The sequence below is a fragment of the Leopardus geoffroyi genome, chromosome C2 (assembly GCF_018350155.1).
Source record: "Leopardus geoffroyi isolate Oge1 chromosome C2, O.geoffroyi_Oge1_pat1.0, whole genome shotgun sequence".
NCBI classification, from domain to species: Eukaryota; Metazoa; Chordata; class Mammalia; order Carnivora; family Felidae; genus Leopardus; species Leopardus geoffroyi.
In genome coordinates this window covers 126,954,721-126,974,507 of record NC_059333.1, presented here as the reverse complement: position 1 = coordinate 126,974,507, position 19,787 = coordinate 126,954,721, and the positions used below count along the sequence as shown (strand labels likewise).

Here is a 19,787-nt window from a genome sequence, read left to right as displayed (position 1 = left end):
AAGTGAATTTGGATTAATTGTAAATGCACATTGCAAATTTTAGGGCAACCACTTAAAAAAAAGTATCAATATGCTAAGAAAGTAGAACAAATGGTATCATAAAATGCTTAATTAAAACTTTTTACAAACAGCAGAAAAAGAGTGGAAGACAAAAAATGAGAGCAACAAACAGAAATAGTAAGGAATATGGTAGGTATTAATCCAACTGTATTAATAATCAATCTGAACATCAATGGTATAAAAGTGCACCAAGTAAAAGATTGCCAGAGTGGATCAAAAAACATGACCTAAGTATAGGCTGTCTACAAGAAATCCACTTTAAGTGTAAAGACATATAAAATAAAAGTAAGTAAATGGATGGAAAAAGTTACACCATGCAAACACTAATCAAAAGAAACCAAGAGTAGTTATATTAATTTCAGAGCAGACTTCAAAGTACAGAAAGTTATCAGGGATAAAGAAGGGTATTACATAATGATAAAGGAGTCAGTTCTCCAAAAAAGGTAATAATTCTTACCATGTGTGTGCCTTAAAACAGAGCATCAAACTATGTGAGGCAAAACTAATTGTAAAGAGAAACTGCAATTAGAAATACATGAATCCACTATCACAGTTGGAGACTTAATCCTCTACCAGAAATGGACAGATTCAGTAGCCAGAAAAATCAGTAAGGACATAGTAGAAATCAAATACACCATCAGTCAAGTGGATATAATTAACATCTACAGACTAATCCCATCCAAAAGCAGAATACGTATTTTTTTCAAATTCACCTGTAACATTCACCAAGAGATCACATTTTAGGTCATGAAACACATCTTTTTTTTTTTTTTTAATGTTTTCATTTATTTATTTTGCAAGCGAGGGAAGGAGGGAGAGAAAGCGAGCCCATGCACTCAAGCAGGGGAGGGGCAGAGAGAGAATCCCGAGAAGGCTCTGAGGTGTCAGTGCAGAACCCAATGCGGGGTTTTGATCTCAGGAACTGTTATATCATGACTTGAGCCAAAATCAAGAGTTGGACGCTCAACAAACTGAGCCACCAAGGCACCCCAGTCACAAAACACATCTTAACAAATTTAAAAGAACAGAAATCATACAATGTCTGCTCTTAGATCACAATGGAATTAAACTAGAAATCAGTATCAGAAAGATACATGGAGATTAAAGAATATACTTTAACACATGATACAAAGAAGAAATCCCAAGGGAAATTTTAAATGAAAATGAAATGAAATGAAATAAAAATAATAGCACTTCAAAATTTGTGTAATGCAGTGAAAGCAATGGTTAGAGGGAAATTACAGCACTGAATGCACATATCAGAAAAGAAAAATCCAAAATCAATAATCTAGAAGCTTCTACCCTAGAAAACTAGAAAAAGATGACCAAATTGAATCCAAAGTGAAAGAAAAGAAACACTAAAAATTAGAGTAGAAATCAATGAAATTAAAAACATAAAGCAATACATAATATCAGCAAAATCAAAAGCTGGTTCTTTGAAAAGATCAATAAAATTGATTAGTCAGCCTAAAAGAGTTGGGGGGAAGAGAAGCTACAAATTATTAATACCAGAAATTAAAGAGAAAACATCATTACAGATCCTATGGACATTAACAGGAGAAGAAAGGAATACTATAAACAAATCTGTGCCTGCATATTTGATAATCCAGATGAAACAGACCAATTCCTTGAAACACACAACTTGCCAATTTCACACAAGAAGAAATGGACAATCTGAAAAGGCCTATATCTATTAAATAAATTGATTCAATAACTAATAACTTTCCAAAGCAGGAAGCACCAAGCTCAAATGAGTTAACTGGTGATTCTACCAACGTTTAAGGAATAAACCTACCAAGTCTCTACAGTCTCTTTCGGATGACAAAAGCAGAAGCAGTACTTTCTACCTCATTCTACGAGGCCAGCATTATCCTAATACCAAAATCAGACAAAGATATTACAAGAAAACTACAGACTAATATCTTCATGAATATAAAGCAAAAATCCTCATCAAAATATGAGTAAACTGAATCCAACAATGTACTGAAAAATAAATATATACACTATGATCAAGTGGGATGTAACCCAGGTATGCAAAGCTGGTTCAACACTTGAAAATCAATTAATATATTCCATCACATCAACAGGCTAAAGAAGAAAAATCAGTATCTTATCAATAAATATAGAAAAAGAATTTGACAAAACCCAACAGCAATCCTTGATAAAAACTCTCACTAAATCAGGAATAAAAGGGGATTTTCTCAATTTGATAAATACAATCTACAAAAAACTGTATAGCTAACATGCTTAATGGTGAAAAACTTGAAGATTTCCCAGTAAATCAGGTATAAGACAAGAATGTCCCTGCTCACCAATCCTTTTCAACACTGTACTGGAAATTCTAGTTAATTCAATAAGACAAAAAAGGAAAAATAAAGTATACAGAGTAGGAAGGAAGAAATCAGTTATTATTTGCAGATGACACGATTGTCTATGTACAAAATCCTAAAGAACTGACAGAAAATCCCTCCTGGAACTAATATGCAATTGCAGCAAGGTTGCAGGATACAAAGTTACAAGTGGAATTTGAAATTAAAAACATAATGCCATTTACATCTGCACCCCTGAAAATGAATTAAGATATAAATCTAACAAAAAATATATAATACCTATATGAGAAAAACTACAAAACTGATGAAATGAAAGAACTAAATATATGGAGACACGTTCCATGTTCATGCCTACAAAGACAAAGTACTAAGTTCTTTCTAACTTGATCTATATAGTCCACGCAGTTCCAACCAAAATCTCAGCAAGTTATTTTGTGGATATTGACAAGTGGATTCTAAGTTTTATATGGAGAGGCAAAAGACCCAGGATAGCCGGCTGAGGGAGAACAACTAAGTTCAAAGACTGACACGATACAATTGTAAAACTTACTATAAAGCTACAGTAAAATCATTTTGCAAAATATAAGTATACCATCATCACACTGTATACCTTAAACTTATACAATGCTATATGTCAAATTTATCTCAATAAGATAAATTTTCTCAAATTTATCTCAAAATAAATTTATCTCAAATAAATTTATCTCAAAAAGATAAATTTTCTCAAAAATGAGAAAAAAAATCTAGAAAAAAAATCTATAGTAACTAAGATAGTGTGGTACTGGCCAATGAATAGACATATAGATCAAAGGAACAGAAAAGAGAACCCAGAAACAGGCCCACATAAATATAATCAACTGATCTTTGTGACAAAGGAGCAAAGGTAATAAAATGGAGTAAAAGCAGTCTCTTCAATAAATGAACAACTGGATGTGCAAAGCAAATAAATGAGTTGAGACACAGAGCTTACGTTGTTCACAAAAACCAACTCAAAATGGATTATAAACCATTTTGTAAATGTAAAATTTATAAATGTAAAATGTAAGACTATAAAACTCCTACAAAATAATATAGGAGAAAACCTAGATAACCCAGGGTATGGCAATGACTTTTTACAACACCAAAGGCAGGGTCTCTGGAATAATAATTGATAAGGCAGAGTTAATTAAAATTAAAAACTTCTGTTCTGCAAAAGACACTGTCTAGAGAAAGAGAAGACAACCTGGGAGAAAATATTTGCAAAATACATATCTGATAAAGGAATTGCTATCTAACATATAGAAACAACTCTTAAAACTCAACAATAAGAAAACAAACAACCTAATTTAAAAATGGGCTACACAAAAAAAAAAAAAAAAAAATTAAAAAAAAAAAAGGGGCGCCTGGGTGGCGCAGTCGGTTGGGCGTCCGACTTCAGCCAGGTCACGATCTCGCGGTCTGTGAGTTCGAGCCCCGCGTCGGGCTCTGGGCTGATGGCTCAGAGCCTGGAGCCTGTTTCCAATTCTGTGTCTCCCTCTCTCTCTGCCCCTCCCCCGTTCATGCTCTGTCTCTCTCTGTCCCAAAAATAAATAAACGTTGAAAAAAAAAAAATTAAAAAATAAATAAATAAATAAAAATGGGCTACACATCTGAACAGATACCTCACCAAAGAAAATATACAGATGGCAAATTAAGCACATTAAAAGTTGCTCCACATCATATGTCATCAAGGAAATGCAAAATTAAAATAAGACACAACTAGGGGCACCTGGGTGGTTCAGTGGGTCAAGCGTCTGACTTCAGCTTAGGTCATGATCTCAGTTTGTGAGGTCAAGCCCCGTGTCGGGCTCTGTGCTGACCGCTTGGGGCCTGGAGCCAGCTTCTGATTCTGCGTCTCCCTCTCTCTCTGCCCTTCCACCACTCACGCTCTGTCTCTCTCAAAAATAAACATTAAAAAAAATTTTTAAAAAAATAAGACACAACTATACACCTATTAGAATGGCCAAAATCTGAAACAATGACAACACCGAATCCTGGTGAGGATGTGGAACAAAACAAACTCTCATACATTGCTGATAGGAATAGAAAATGGTACAGCAACTTTGGAAGATAGTTTTGCAGTTTCTTATAAAACTAAACACACTCTTACCATGTGATCCAGCAATCACAAGCCTTAGTATTTACCCAAAAGACTTAAAAATTTAAGTCCTTACAATTACCTACACAGGGATGTTTATATCAGCTTCATTCATAATTGCAAACATTTGGAAGCAACCAAGATGTCCTTTAGTAGGTAAATGGCTAAATCAATTGTGGTATTTCTAGACAATGGTATAATTCTCAACATGAAAAAGAAATGAGCTTATCAAGCCATGAAAGGACATGGAGGAACTTTACATGCATATTACACTAAGTGAAAGAAGCTTATCTGAAAAGGCTACATACTTTGTGATTCCAACCATATAACATTCTGGAAAAGGCAAAACTATGGAAACAGTAAAATCATCAGTGGTTGCTAGGGTTTGGGGGATGAGAGGAAAGATGAACAAGCACAGCACAGAGGATTTTCAGGGAAGTGAATAAAATACTCTGTATGATTCCATAATGATGGATGCATGTCATTATACATTTGTCTAAACCCACAGAATGTACATCAAGAATGAACTATAATGTAACCAATCATGAACTTTGGTGATTATGATATGTCAAGGTAGGTTTATCAATTATAACAAGTGTATCATCTTGGTGGTAGATGGTGATAATGGGGAGACTATGCATGTGTAAGGGCAGAGTGATACATGGGAATTCTCCTTACCTTCCCCTCAATTTTGCTGTGAACCTAAAACTTCTCTAAAAATTAAGCTAAATCAAATCAAATCAAATCAAATCAAATCAAATCAAATCAAATAGTTCTCTGTTAGTTTGGAAGACTGCACATACCCAAGGCTTCCCCTTCTCAGGAGCAATGAGAGAGGGAACTTCCAAGCTGCTAGTCTTCTGGCTGACTGTGGAGCAAAATAACACCCCTGAATTGTGACAGCAGTCTTCAAGTGACACACACAACAAAGAGTAAAAAGTAAAAATCTAAATGGCCAAGGAGGTTTAAGCACAACCTTTGAGTAATGAGTCTAATGCTGACATAGGCTTGACTCCTAGGAATTCAAGCCAAATGATAAAACAAACAAACAAACAAACAAACAAAAAAGAAAAAAACAAGGGGAAAAATCTGAGTAGGGATAGCAGAGGCTGCACACTGTAAGAGAAATAGACTTCATAGTTTGTTCATCCAAATCTCTAAACAAATGACCAAGCAAACAACATCAATCTCTAGGGGTGCAGTGAATTGGTATGAAGTGTACCTAAATTATTTCACAACGTATCATGTATGCAACATATTATCTAAATCGTTCAGTTTTAAACAAAAAATTATGAGACATGCAAAGTAATAGGGAAATATGACCTACATGTATTGCTCACAAAAAAGTGAGCAATAAAAACAGTGGCCCATAAAGACTGCAAAGCAATATTTTAAATATGTTCAAAGAACTAAAAAAATATATACATAAGGAATGAAAAATATGTCACTATCTCATTAAATAGAGAATAAGAAGAATAAAAAGAAATGATAAAAAGAGAACAAATGGAAATTTTGCAGTTGCAAATTACAATAACAAATTAAGAATTCTCTATAGGAGCTCAACATATTTGAACTGGCAGAATAAATAGTTGGTAATCTTGAATATACATCAGTAGAAATTATGTATTCTGAAGAGCAGAAAGAATAAAGAAAAATGAACAGAGCCTCAGAAATGTGCGATACCATTAAGTGCACTGATAGGTGTAGTGGAAATACCAGGAGAAGAAAGGAGTAGAAATGCATTTAAAGATATAATAGGAAAAAAAAAAAAAAGATATAATAGTTAATACTTCCAAATTTGGTGAAAAACATTAATCTACACATTATCAAAGCTCAACAAAGTCCAAGCAAGATAAATTCAAAAAGACCCACACCCCGATGCATCATAGGCAAAATGCTAAAAGCTAACACTAAAGGAAAACTCTTGAAAGAAGAGCAAGTAACTCATGATTTCTCATCAGATGCAATGGAGGCCAGAAGTCAGTGGGATAGTATCATCAATGTACTGAAAGTAACACACTATCAAATCAGAATATTTTATCTAGCAAAACTATATTTTAAAGCTAAAGCTAAAATAAAGACACTCCCAGATGGAATAAAAATAGAGAATTTGCTGCTGGCTGACCTGACTTAAAAGAAACAATAAAAGATGTTCTTCAGGCTGAAAGCAAATGATGCCAGAGAATACACATGAAAAAACAGAGAGAGCTAAAAGGTAATTATTAAGTAGTTATGAAGGCCAATATAATTGCATATTTATTCTTTTCACTAATTTAAACAAGAATTGTATAAAATAATATGTATCACTGTATTGTTGAGCCAATAACATAGAAATGTAATATATTTGATAATAAATACAAAAGAAATAGGTGGGAGCAAAGATATATTAGTGTAAGGAAATGATGCCAGATGATATATCAAATCCAAAGAAAGAAATGAGGAGAACCAGAAAGGGCAAATGAGATTAATAATATAACAGGCCCCTGGGTGGCTCAGTCAGTTAAGTGTCCAACTTCAAGTCAGGTCACAATCTCATGGTTTGTGAGTTTGAGCCCACACCGGGCTCTGCTGTCAGAGCAGAGCCCACCTCGGATCCTCTGTCCCACTCTGTCTCTGCCCTGCCCCCACTCACACTCTCTCTCAAAAATAAATAAACATTAAAAAAAAGGTTACTATAACAAACTCTATAATAAATGTATACTTGGCTCCATTTCTTCTCTCAGTGTATTTAAAAGACATACAATTATATCAAATATAATTATAATGATGTATTGTTGGGTGTGTAACATATTTAGATGCAGTATGTGTAACAATAATGACACAAAAAAGAATAGAAATGGAGCTATATAGGGGCGCCTGGGTAGCTCAGTCAGTTAAGCATCTGACTTCAGCTCAGGTCACGATCTCATGGTTCATGGGTTCGAGCCCTGCGTTGGGCTCTGTGCTGACAGCTCAGAAGAGCCTGGAGTCTGCTTCGGATTCTGTGTCTCTCTCTCTGTCCCTACCCTACTCATGCTCTGTCTCTCTCTCTTTCAAAAAAATAAATAAACATTAAAAAAAGAAAAGAAAAGCTATATAGAAGTAAAGTTTTTATATTTCCCTAGAATAAATTTGAAGAAATTTTGATAAGATGTATATTTTAAGGCCTACAAAAACCCACTAAGGACATAACTAAAAAAGTACAATTAAGTAATTTTGAAGTAAGGGACACCTGGGTGTCTCAGTCAGTTGGGTGTCCAACATGATTTCATGGCTTGTGAGTTCAAGCCCTGCATTGGGCTCTGTGCTGACAGCTCAGAGTCTGCTTCAGATTCTGTCTCCTCCATCTCTCTCTGCCCCTCCCCTGCTCACACTCACTCACTCTCTCTCTCAAATATAGATAAACATTAAAAAGAAAAAAATTTTAAATAATTTTGAAGTAAAATGTTACACTAGAAAATATCCACTTAATATAAAAGGAGTCATGGCCAACTAATCTTTGACAAAGCAGGAAAGAATATCCAGTGGAATAAAGACAGTCTCTTCAGCAAGTGGTGCTGGGAAAACTGGACAGCGACATGCAGAAGAATGAACCTGGACCACTTTCTTACACCATACACAAAACTAAACTCAAAACGGGTGAAAGACCTAAATGTAAGACAGGAAGCCATCAAAATCCTAGAGGAGAAAGCAGGCAAAAACCTCTTTGACCTTGGCCGCAGCAACTTCTTACTCAACACGTCTCTGGAGGCAAGGTAAACAAAAGCAAAAATGAACGACTGGGACCTCATCAAAATAAAAAGCTTCTGCACAGCCAAGAAAACAACGAGCAAAACTAAAAGGAAACTGACAGAATGGGAGAAGATATTTGCAAATGACATATCAGATAAAGGGTAGTATCCAAATCTATAAAGAACTTCTCAGACTCATCACCCAAAAAAAAGATAATCCAGTGAAAAAATTGGCAAAAGACATGAATAGACACTTCTCCAAGGAAGACATCCAGATGGCCAACCAACACATGAAAAAATGCTCAACATCACTCATAATCAGGGAAATACAAATCAAAACCACAATGAGATACCACCTCACATCTGTCAGAACAGTTAACATTAACAACTCAGGCAACCACCGATGTTGGCAAGGATGCAGAGGAAGAGGATCTCTTTTGCATTGCTGGTGGGAATGCAAACTGGTGCAGCCGCTCTGGAAAACAGTATGGAGGCTCCTCAAAAAATTAAAAATAGAACTACCCTATGATCCAGCAATTGCACTATTAGGTATTTATCCAAAGTATACAGGTGTGCTGTGTCGAAGGGGCACATGCACCCCAGTGTTTACAGCAGCACTATCAACAATAGCCAAAGTATGGAAAGAGCCCAAATGTCCATCGATGGATGAATGGATAAAAAAGATGTGGTATATATATACAATGGAGTATTACTCAGCAATCAAAAATAATGAAATCTTGTCATTTGCAACAACGTGGATGGAACAATACCCTATGTGAAATTAGAGAAAGACAAATATCATATGACTTCACTCACATGAGGACTTTAAGATACAAAACAGATGAACAAAAGGGAAGGGAAGCAAAACTAATATAAAAACAGGGAGGGGGACAAAACATAAGAGAGTCTTTATTTATTTATTTATTTATTTATTTATTTATTTATTTTTAATTTTTTTTTTTTTTAAATGTTTATTTTATTTTTGAGACAGAGAGAGACAAAGCATGAACGGGGGAGGGTCAGAGAGAGGGAGACACAGAATCTGAAACAGGCTCCAGGCTCTGAGCTGTCAGCACAGAGCCTGACGTGGGGCTCGAACTCACGGACCGCGAGATCATGACCTGGGCCGAAGTCGGCCGCTTAACCGACTGAGCCACCCAGGCGCCCCAAGAGATTCTTAAATATAGAGAACAAACAGAGTTGCTGGAGGGATTGTGGGAGGGGGGATGGGCTAAATGGGTAAGGGCATTAAGGAATCTACTCTTGAAATCATTGTTGCACTATATGCTAACTTGGATGTAAACTAAAAATAATTTTAAAAAATATATAAAAAAGGCAATAAGGGAGGAAATAGCAAAAATAGATCTATAGAAGCAAACAGTATAATGGCAGAAAGTGAAGTGTCTGACTCTTGATCTCAGCTCAGGTCTTGTTCAATCCCCACAGTGGGCTCTGTGCTGGGTGTGAAGCCTACTTAGAGAGAAAAAAAAAGAAAACAACCCAAAACATGATCAAACTACACGCTATCTATAAGAAGCAGAGTTTACATTCAAAGACAAAAAGCCAGAAAGTGAAAGGATGGAAAAAAAGTATACCATGCAAACAGTAAATAAAATACAACTGGAGTGGTTATATTAGTATCAGACAAAATAGAATTTTAAGACAAAAGTTACTAGAGCCAGGGAATGACATTTTATAATGCTATTTAAGAGTCAATCCATCAGGAAGGCACAAGTATACACATAAATACACCTAACAAAAGAGCTAGCCTCAAAAGGCATGAAGCAAAAAATCGACAAATTTGAAAGGAATAATAACAATTCAGTAATAGTTGAGGAGACTTCAATACCCCACCCTCAATAATGGATAGAACTAGACAAAATATTAACAAAGAAATAGAAGACTTGAACAACGCTATTAAAAAAAAAAAACAAAACCAACCATATGCCACCTGACCTAACAGATACCTCAACACCACTGAACACCAGCAGAAGAATACATATTCTCCTGAAGTACATATGGAACATTCTCTAGAATAGACCATATATTGGTCTATAAAACAAACCTGAATAAATTTGAAAGGATTAAATTATACAAAGCATGTTCTCGGGGCATGTGGGTGGCTCAGTTGGTTAAGCGTCCAACTTCGGCTCAGGTCATGATCTTACAGTTCGTGCCAGCAGCTCAGAGCCTGGAGCCTGTTTCAGAATCAGTGTCTCTCTCTCTCTCCGCCCCTCCCCTGCACACTGTGTCTCTTTCTCTCAAAAAAATGAATAAAACATTAAAAAAATTAATTAAAAAAATGCATGTTCTCTAACCACAATGTAATGAAATGAGAAATCAATAATGGAAGGAAAATTTGGAAATTCACAAATATGTGGAAATTAAATAAAATACTCCTTAATAACTAAGATAAAAGAATACATCACAAAGAAAATGAGAAAGTCACGGAGATGAATGAAAACATAAATGCAACATATCAGAATCTGTAAGATGCAACTAAAGTAATGCTCAGAGGAAAATGTATATCTGTAAATGCCTAGAATAAATAAGTTTTCAAACCACCCCCCTGCCCCCCCCCCCCAAATACCCAACATCACTCAGTCTCTATCATACTATTCTATTTCAGTGCCTAAGACTCTTGTTCCTATGTTATGTTGTGTCCCCCTTACATTAGAAACTTTGTATTGTTCGCTGCCTGGCCATACTAGAATAACAGTTATACAACAGTACCTGACCATATTGTTTAACAAATCTTTTTTGACCATATGAAGTCGGCATCTCTCCTTAGAATTATCACTCATATTCATATGATTTTTAACTGTCTCTCCAAATTTCTGTTCATTTAACATTATTACAACTGATACACCTTTCTACCAAATTCATAAAATTCAGTATCCCATCAATATTTTTTATGAAAACTGCATATATTACTTCTTTAAACTATTATCAGTTATCAAAAATAAAAAATAGAAAAACAATCTTCTTGGACCAAGTCAAATAAAAAATTCAGTTAACCTTTGAACATGGATTTGAATTGTGCACATCCACTTAAATGTGGATTTTTTTTCAATAAATACACTACATACTATAAATATATTTTCTCTTATGACTTTAACATTTTCTTTTCTCTAGCTTACTTTATTCTAAGAAAGCATAAAATATATATAACATATGAAAGATGTTAACTATTATCGGTAAGGCTTCTAGTCATTAATAGGCTACAAATAGTTAAGTTTTTGGGAAGTCAAAAGTTACACAGTACAGCATAGAGGGTATAGTCAATAATACTGTAATAATGTTGTATGATGACAGTTACTAAATTTACCATGGTGAGCACTGTGTTATGTATAGAATTCCTGAGTCACTATATTATATACCTGAAACTAACATAATATCATATGTCGACTATACTTAAGTAATAAAAAATAACATTAAAAAAGTGTGAAATTTAAAATTTAATAAATACCCTTTTATTTTAAATTAAAAAAAAGTTAAAACACGATTTTTGATTGTGAGGAGGTCTGCACCCCTAACCCATGTTGCTCAAGAGTCAACTGTAAAACTAAAATATAATTAATGTAAGAGGAAAAAAGAAAAGGGTTACACAATGGCTAAGCCAATGTTCCTACTTCTTTGAATTGTGGAATAAGAAAAGAAATCATTGCCCACTTACTCAATTTAATCTTGCAAATTCTAGAGTACTAAAGGTGAACAGTGAAAGAACAATTATATAGATGCTTGAAAGAAAACTATGGTTCCTTAAAACAATCAGAGCATATGTTATCAACAGTAATTATATCTAGATGACTAACATTTCCAAAAAATAAAACATTTAAAATTACAAGGGTATCATGATGAAAGTAACTTACACAGTCTTTTTGTCCTGTCGAAGAAGTTTAGAAGAAAATTCACTTAATACTTCCAGGAAAGCCAGATTAGGAGGGGGATATTCTTGTCCTTTCTGATTTTGGTATTTAAAGGCAAACTCTATGCCATCCCTGAAGTAAAAGAAAATAACATCTTATTTTTCCAGATAAGTAGTGTAGTTCTCTCAATGGGTTAGAATTTCAAAGTAGTTGAAAAGGCAGGAAAATCATCACTGAAGGAAGTAAAATCCGATAAATTTGAAGGGCAAAACAATGTTAATTTGTATGACATATATACCTATTAGTATTCTATTATTTACAGTAGAAAAGTATGAGTTGTAGCAAATAATATAAAAAATAGCTGAATAACCACAAAGCTAAATTCCTGTATCTTATAGGGGTAACACAATACCCTGGGAAGGGCATTAGACTGTCAGAAACTTTGGTTCTCAGAGTTGGGTCACGGGACCAAGCAGCTATATGAGGTATTTAAATGTAAGGTATTTAACATTTTCTGTCATTCAGTTTTTAGTTATGAAATAAGGTTGACCAAATTAGTACGGTGTTTTTAAACCCATGTCTCCTATAACATTTTCTCACTGACTGACCAGATATTTTGTTAAATTTTACTTTCTATTCTTTATAAATGAAAAAATACAGTTGAAGTATTTTTCAAATTCAAAAGGCCCTCCTAGTTGAGAATAACTAGATGACACAACCTCTGAAGTTATTGTAACTTAAAAATTCTATCATTTGTCACTTTAAAAATGGGTCAAATAACATTTATTTCAGTTAAATTCCAGTAAAACTAAAATCTTTATAACATAAAGGGTTTATTCAGCTCACTCACTTGTGAAGTGTGGCAACTGCTTCTCGTGTCTTGATCTGATCCAGTCCAAACGTAAGGGCAAAACGCCGTGCCAGTTCTTTAATGCCACTGACATGGGCAGATGTCCTATCTAGATTGGGACCTTGCTCTTGGACAAGTTCATTAAACAACTGGTTGAAAGAAAAAAAGAGGAAAAAATCTACAGCTAAGAAATATTTATTTCATTTATTATTAGAATAGGTAATATAATTTAAAAATATTTAAAAGGCGCATGGTAAAATTTCCCTCCTTATATTTAACCGTAGTCACACTGTTCCCCTTCTCCAAGTCATCTACTATTACTAATTTCTTGAGCTCATTTTCATGCTACTTGTGTGATTAAATGTGAACAGGAATTTCTTTTTTTTTTTTTTAAGTTTATCTGTTTATTTTGCAAGAGACAGAGACAGCACGCATGGGGAAGGGGCAGAGACAGAGAAACCCACACAGGCTCATACAGCCCATGCTGCCAGAGCAGAGCTCGACGTGAGGCTTGAACTCATGAAACTGGGAGGTCATGACCTGAGCCAAAAGCAAGAGTTGACACTTAACCGACTGAGCCACCCAGGTACCCTAGGAATTTATTTCTTTTTAACAAAAAAATAATATATTTTAGGCTGGGGGAAAAGAAATATGTTTATAGAAATATACTTTATATTCATAAACATTTACGTGTTCTTTTTGTTGTTTCATAAGGATGGCAATATACGATATATAGGGTTCAGAACGTTGGTTTTTTTCACTGATTATATCTTTAGACAAGAACACTATGTAGAAAAAGACATTTGGATATATGGGGTGATTACCCACCAACAAAATATACAAAAAGGTTCTTAAGCTGGGTGGAGGGATTTTATAAATTACACATAGATTGCACATATTGTATCAAAATAACAACAACCAAATAAATCTGGAGTACTAAAGAATATAAAAGCTATCATTGTTCTACCACCAAGGTCAGACACTTAAATTTATCTCTACATATCTGTCTTCCCTACAAGATATGAATAGTCCAGGCTTTCATCTAAAGCCACTCCCTACTTATTTACTAGATCTCACCCCATTTTACCTATTTAGCAATTTTGCTCTCATGCTTACTGCTCTGTCCTGCATCCTTAACTATTCCCTCTCTACTACCTGTATGCATCTTAAAAAGAAACCAACATAAAAAAAACAAACAAACCATAACTTAACTCTATCTCCTATGTCAGCTAGTAACGCATCGTTTTGATTCTCTTTATGGCAAAGATCCTAAAAAGGATTGTTTACATTGTTTTTCTTCACTTCCTCACTCCCAATCTCTCAGTTCATTCTAATCATACCATTCCACTGAAATGGCTCTTCTAGTAATTATGTTGTCCACATTCTCATTTTCTTCACCAACAGAGTGCCATGACTAGAAACAGCAGGTCTTCAAAAGATTTTCAAATTTATTTACAGATAATTACTTATACAATTTTAAGCTTCAAAATGTTTTCAGAAATGGTTGTACACAATAGCCTTAAATTTTAAAATGTATACTTAAAATGAATACAAAAAATATATCTCTTTGTGCAAAATTCAAGTAATATAAAAATAAAAGTTCTCCTTCCTCTGTCCCATTAAATATCATTCTTCTCTCCAAAGGTAATTTATGTTAAAGTTTCAAGGTTTTCTAGACTAGTTTAGACACACCAATATATCACATACACAAAACTTCTAATATAAATGGTACTATTCTATATATTTTGTCCTGAAACTTGCTCCGTTTTTTCCCGCTTTTTCAAGTTTTATTTAAATTCCAGTTAGCTAACAGAGGGCGTAATATCAATTTTAGGTGTAGAATTTATGGATTCATCACTTACATACAACACCCAGTGCCCATCACAACGAGTGCCCTCCTTACTACCCATCACCCATTTAAGCCATCCCCCCACCTACCTCCCCTCCATCAACCCTCAGTTTGTTCTCTGTTAAGAATCTGTTTTGTTTCTTAAATTCCACATGACAGAAATCATATGGGGTGTCTCTCTGACTTGTTTCGCTTAGCATGATGGTCTCTAGCTCCATCCACACTGCTGCAAATGACAAGATTTCACTCTTTTTTATGGCTAAGGAATATTCCATTGTATATTTGTGTGTGTGTGTGTGTGTGTGTGTACCTCTTTGTGCGTGTCTCTTTCAATTAGTATTTTTGTATTCTTTGGGTAAATACCTACTAGTGCAATTGCTGGGTATTGGACAGTTTTATTTTTAACTTTTTGAGGAACCTCCATACTGTTTTCCAGAGTGGCTGTACCAGTTTGGATTTCCACCAACAGTGCATGAAGCTTCCCCTTTCTCCAAAACTTGCTATTTTTCACTTAATATTTTGTCTTAAAACTTTTAGCTACTTCAGAGTTTCACACTTTAACCATTCTTCTGCTGAATCTCCAATCTTTCAATATTATAGACTGCTACAATAAAACATATTTTACATACATATCTTTGTGTGTACCTGCATGTACCTCTATAAATACTTAGCAGCAAAAAGTGACTTTTAAAAGGAGTATTTATCTTCAAGTTTGATATATTCTGCAAAATTGTATTTCAAGAAGGCAATAGAATTTTCTTAAAAAAAAATTTTTTTTTTTAAGTTTACTTCATTTATTTTTAGAGAGAGACAGAGAGAGAGCACAGGAGGGGCAGAGAGAGAGAATCCCAAGCGGGCTCTATGCTGACAGTCATGTGGGGCTCAAACTCACGAATTGTGAAATCATGACCTGGACTAAAATCAAGAGTCAGACACTTAACTGACAACTGAGCCACCCAGGTGCCCTGGCAATAGCAATTTCTTTCACAAAAGACCCTTTTTCTCTACATCTTTATCAACTGTTGGTATTAACAATGATTTAAATTCATGCTAACCTGTTCATCAGTGATAAATATCTCTTTGTTTCAATTCGTATTTCATCAATTATTTAAAAAAATTTTTTTTAATGTTTTATTTATTTTTGAGAGACAGAGACAAAGCGTGAATGTGGGGGAGACACAGAATCTGAAGCAGGCTCCAGGCCCTGGGCTGTCAGCACAGAGCCCATCACGGGGCTCAAACCCACAGAACGCGAGATCATGACCTGAGCCAAAGTCAGACACTTAACCAACTGAGCCACCCAGGCATCCCTTTATTAATTATTAATGAAGTTATGCCTCTTTTCATAGGGTTATTGTTTTATAAGATTTCTCTTCTGAAAAGTAACTTTTCATATCCCTTGCTCACTTTTCTAAGGAATGTGTTTTTGTTATTGATTTGTAGGATTTATTATGTATGATTGAAAATATTTCCCCCAACCTGTCATTTGTTTTTTAACTTTGTTCATAGGGCTGGTTGACATATAAATGTATTTAAGTTTACATACACAAACCTAAGGCCCCACCTACCCCCTGAAATCTCTGTATTAATTCATGAGGCATTTATTAGGGACTCTGATTTATATATGTGACCTATTTCATTATTTGAATACTATTCTTGCCCTTTCTTCATTAAATATGTTAAAAAAATATTTATGTATTTTTCTTTTTAGATGAGTACTTTTTTTTTTTTTTAATTTTTTTTTTTTTTTTTCAACGTTTATTTATTTTTGGGACAGAGAGAGACAGAGCATGAACGGGGGGAGGGGCAGAGAGAGAGGGAGACACAGAATCGGAAACAGGCTCCAGGCTCCGAGCCATCAGCCCAGAGCCTGACGCGGGGCTCGAACTCACGGACCGCGAGATCGTGACCTGGCTGAAGTCGGACGCTTAACCGACTGCGCCACCCAGGCGCCCCATGAGTACTTTTTAAAATATCCATTTGCATTTCATCTGGTCCAAGAGTAGATCACTTTAGGATTTCATTATTTGAAATGTGTACTATAAGACTATCTTCCAAAAGAAAAGACAGGTAACACATGTTTTTGTACCAGAAAGTATCCATAGTAATGTATTGATTACTACTTATTATTACTTAAACAATGACCTAGTTTAAGTGAGGTAAAATATACCTAGTACATACTAAGCACATAAAAGTGCTCCGTAACATTAATTCTAACCTTTACCTCTTTCCTTTAGATTTCTTACCTGCTGTAAACTGAGAATGAGGGTCTTGGCACACTGAATTTTATCAATCTGTCTGGTTTTACTCAGTGTTTCCTTAATAATATCACCATAGTCATTGTAATACTATGAGAAAAAGAAAGAAAATACAGCTTTAAAATTATTGAAATTTCATGAGACAAAGTAGATTGGTGAAAAAAATGGAAGGGGGAGTTCAGAGGTGTTTAATTTCTTCATCTTGAACATAATGAGAGACAAAAGATATTGTCTAAAGTTAAAGGAATACACATTTGATATTTAAGATTAAGAAACAGTGAAAGTTAACGATAAAACTGAAAACCGGGAATTGTAGAAGAGGAAGATAGGTAAACAAAATTCCTCATTCTCTGTAATACGGATTCAATAGACATCACTTAAAAGGTAACAAATCAACAAACAGAACTTTGGTAGAAACTTAGCAAAGAACTAAACCAGAACAGTTAAAACTGCTTACCTCTGGGGAGTGAGCCTAAATAAGTGGGAAGGGCAGATTAGGGTCACAGACTTAACTTTAAATACTTTTGTGTTGTATCTCATTCCCTGTCACCACCACATGTGTGTATGTTACTATTATAAAAAATAAAAACAATGACTTGTTCGATAGTGACTGAGAAAAATTTAACTAATTTCTTTATAATTCAGTTTTTTGATATAGGATTTAAAAAATTTTCCTTGTGAGTAAATAATTTAAAAAAGCCTTATTTAAAGCCATTAAATCTGGATGTTATTTCCAAGTGAAAGCTTAAAAACCTACAACTTATGTGAAAAAGTAATATATTAGCTTAGTAATTGGATTTTTATAATTTACAAAAAAGATGGCTATGCGTCCATGATATAAGGTGCAAAAAAAGAGAAAGATACAATAATACACTAAAGTGGTTAAACAGGGAGATCTCTAATAAATTCAGATTTGTAATGGTCATACAGAGAACTGGGGCAAAAAGCTATATATACATACCTAAGGGTATATAACAACGACTAGCAAATAACTATCAGAATACTCTCAAAAAGATTACAGCTTTTAATGAGAAGCACAACAATTGCTAAGGATGATAATAAATTTTGGATAAGGCTCATTTCTTGAAATCAATACAATATTATAAAGGGATGAAAAGGAAAAACCATGGTATACTCATATTTATCCATCCAAACATAATGTTTAGATATTATGCTAGGAAGCCATCTCAGACTCCTTTCACTTAGGTCTCTCTCTATATCCTGCGTTTGCTTTGTAATTTGTACATCTACCACTACAATAATTGTGCTGAGGTTTTACGGTCTAGTGGGAAGAGCTAAGCTTGGAAGCTAGACAAACCTAGAATCAAATTCTAGTTTTTGCTATTTATAATAGTTATGTGACCATGGAAAGTTACTTAACCTCTTTGAGCCTTAATTTCCTTATCTGTAAATGACAGGATTACTGTAAACAACAAACATTATGAAAGAGCCTCAGAACAGTATCTCATATATAAATTGCACAGAACAAAGGCAGCCACTCATTATTACCATGTTACATTATATTATGCTTGTATTTCAGTTTCCCTATTAACCTGTAAGCTCCTTAGTGCAGAAATCACGTTTTATTTAAATCTCTGGCTATCAACACAGTGTTGGTCACACTGCAGTTGTTCAGCAAAATATGATGAATTAATTACTATTTATCCTACCTAGAACTGGACCATACATAACTAAACATGGATAAAGATGCAAGTGGATCAATGGCACACACAATATTCTGAACATGCGCAAAACAAAACACTATCTGTGTCAGGAGAACAAGGTAAAAACACATAAACTGAGAAGTCTGCCTGTCATAAAGATTTCTGAGCAATGCTTTTTTAGAGGGTCGGGAACAAAATGGAGCTTAAGGAAAGCAAATAGCCAGGAAGGGGAGTACCTACCAAAATCCTATCATATGAAGAATGGTTTAAAACCCTTCAGCGTTTCCTTACCACCCTGAGGAAAAAAATTCAAGCTTCTCACACAGCATATAGTCACTAATGACACCTTCTTTAAATCTTATCTCTTGCTCCACTTTCATAAGCAATCTATGTTGTCACATCAAATTACTTGCATTTCCCACAAAGAATTCACATTCCTTTGTCTGTACATGAAGTTCAATCTGCCCACAAGTCCTCCCACTACTTCTTTGCTTACTAATTTATGCTTAGTGTCTTAGACTTAGTTCCGAAGTCACCTCTAAGCAATTTCCATTAACCCTTATATTTCTTTAGAATATATAAAGAAAAATATATTGTCTGTTTTATATATTTCCAGGAACCCCTATACATACCTTGGTTATACTATATAATGCAATTGTCTAATTGTTGACAGTCTTTTTGCCTTTAGACTACTTTAGAATGGAATTAAAGAAAATCTTTATAACTTCAGTGCCTGGCAGGCAGCATGGTATATAGTAGGCATACTTATAAAAATGTCTTGAAGAGATGTCATAAGGAAGAGAGATTAGGTTTCTTCCATGTTATCAAGAGAGTCTATAAACCTTCATGGAAACAAAAAGGTGTTCTTCCAATAAATGTGAAGATCTCCCACATTATGGGGTTGATATAATGGAACAGATTGACAAAAAGCTTATACTTCTATAAAAGAGAGAAACTTTAAATATATCAGAAAATCATCAACAATACATAGGTAAAAGCTGTGAATTTTAGCTTCTGTTCTCATCTTTTCATTTTAATTGCAAATTTCTCTGCCACTGAGATGGAAGGAGAAAAATAAGGA

The 19,787-nt window shown here is 34.5% G+C and overlaps 1 protein-coding gene across 3 annotated transcripts in view; it reads right to left on the bottom strand.

Moving 5' to 3' along the window:
* The window catches only part of STAG1 (stromal antigen 1), a 401,516-nt gene that overhangs the window by 14,972 nt on the left and 366,757 nt on the right, over positions 1 to 19,787 (bottom strand). For all 3 annotated transcript variants that reach the window (XM_045503549.1, XM_045503550.1, XM_045503551.1), the window contains 3 exons: positions 17,031 to 17,132; positions 12,936 to 13,084; positions 12,089 to 12,217 (listed from right to left, as the gene is read on the bottom strand). In XM_045503549.1, the coding sequence (XP_045359505.1) occupies positions 12,089 to 12,217; positions 12,936 to 13,084; positions 17,031 to 17,132 (380 nt within the window). The remainder of the gene's footprint in view (positions 1 to 12,088; positions 12,218 to 12,935; positions 13,085 to 17,030; positions 17,133 to 19,787) is intronic.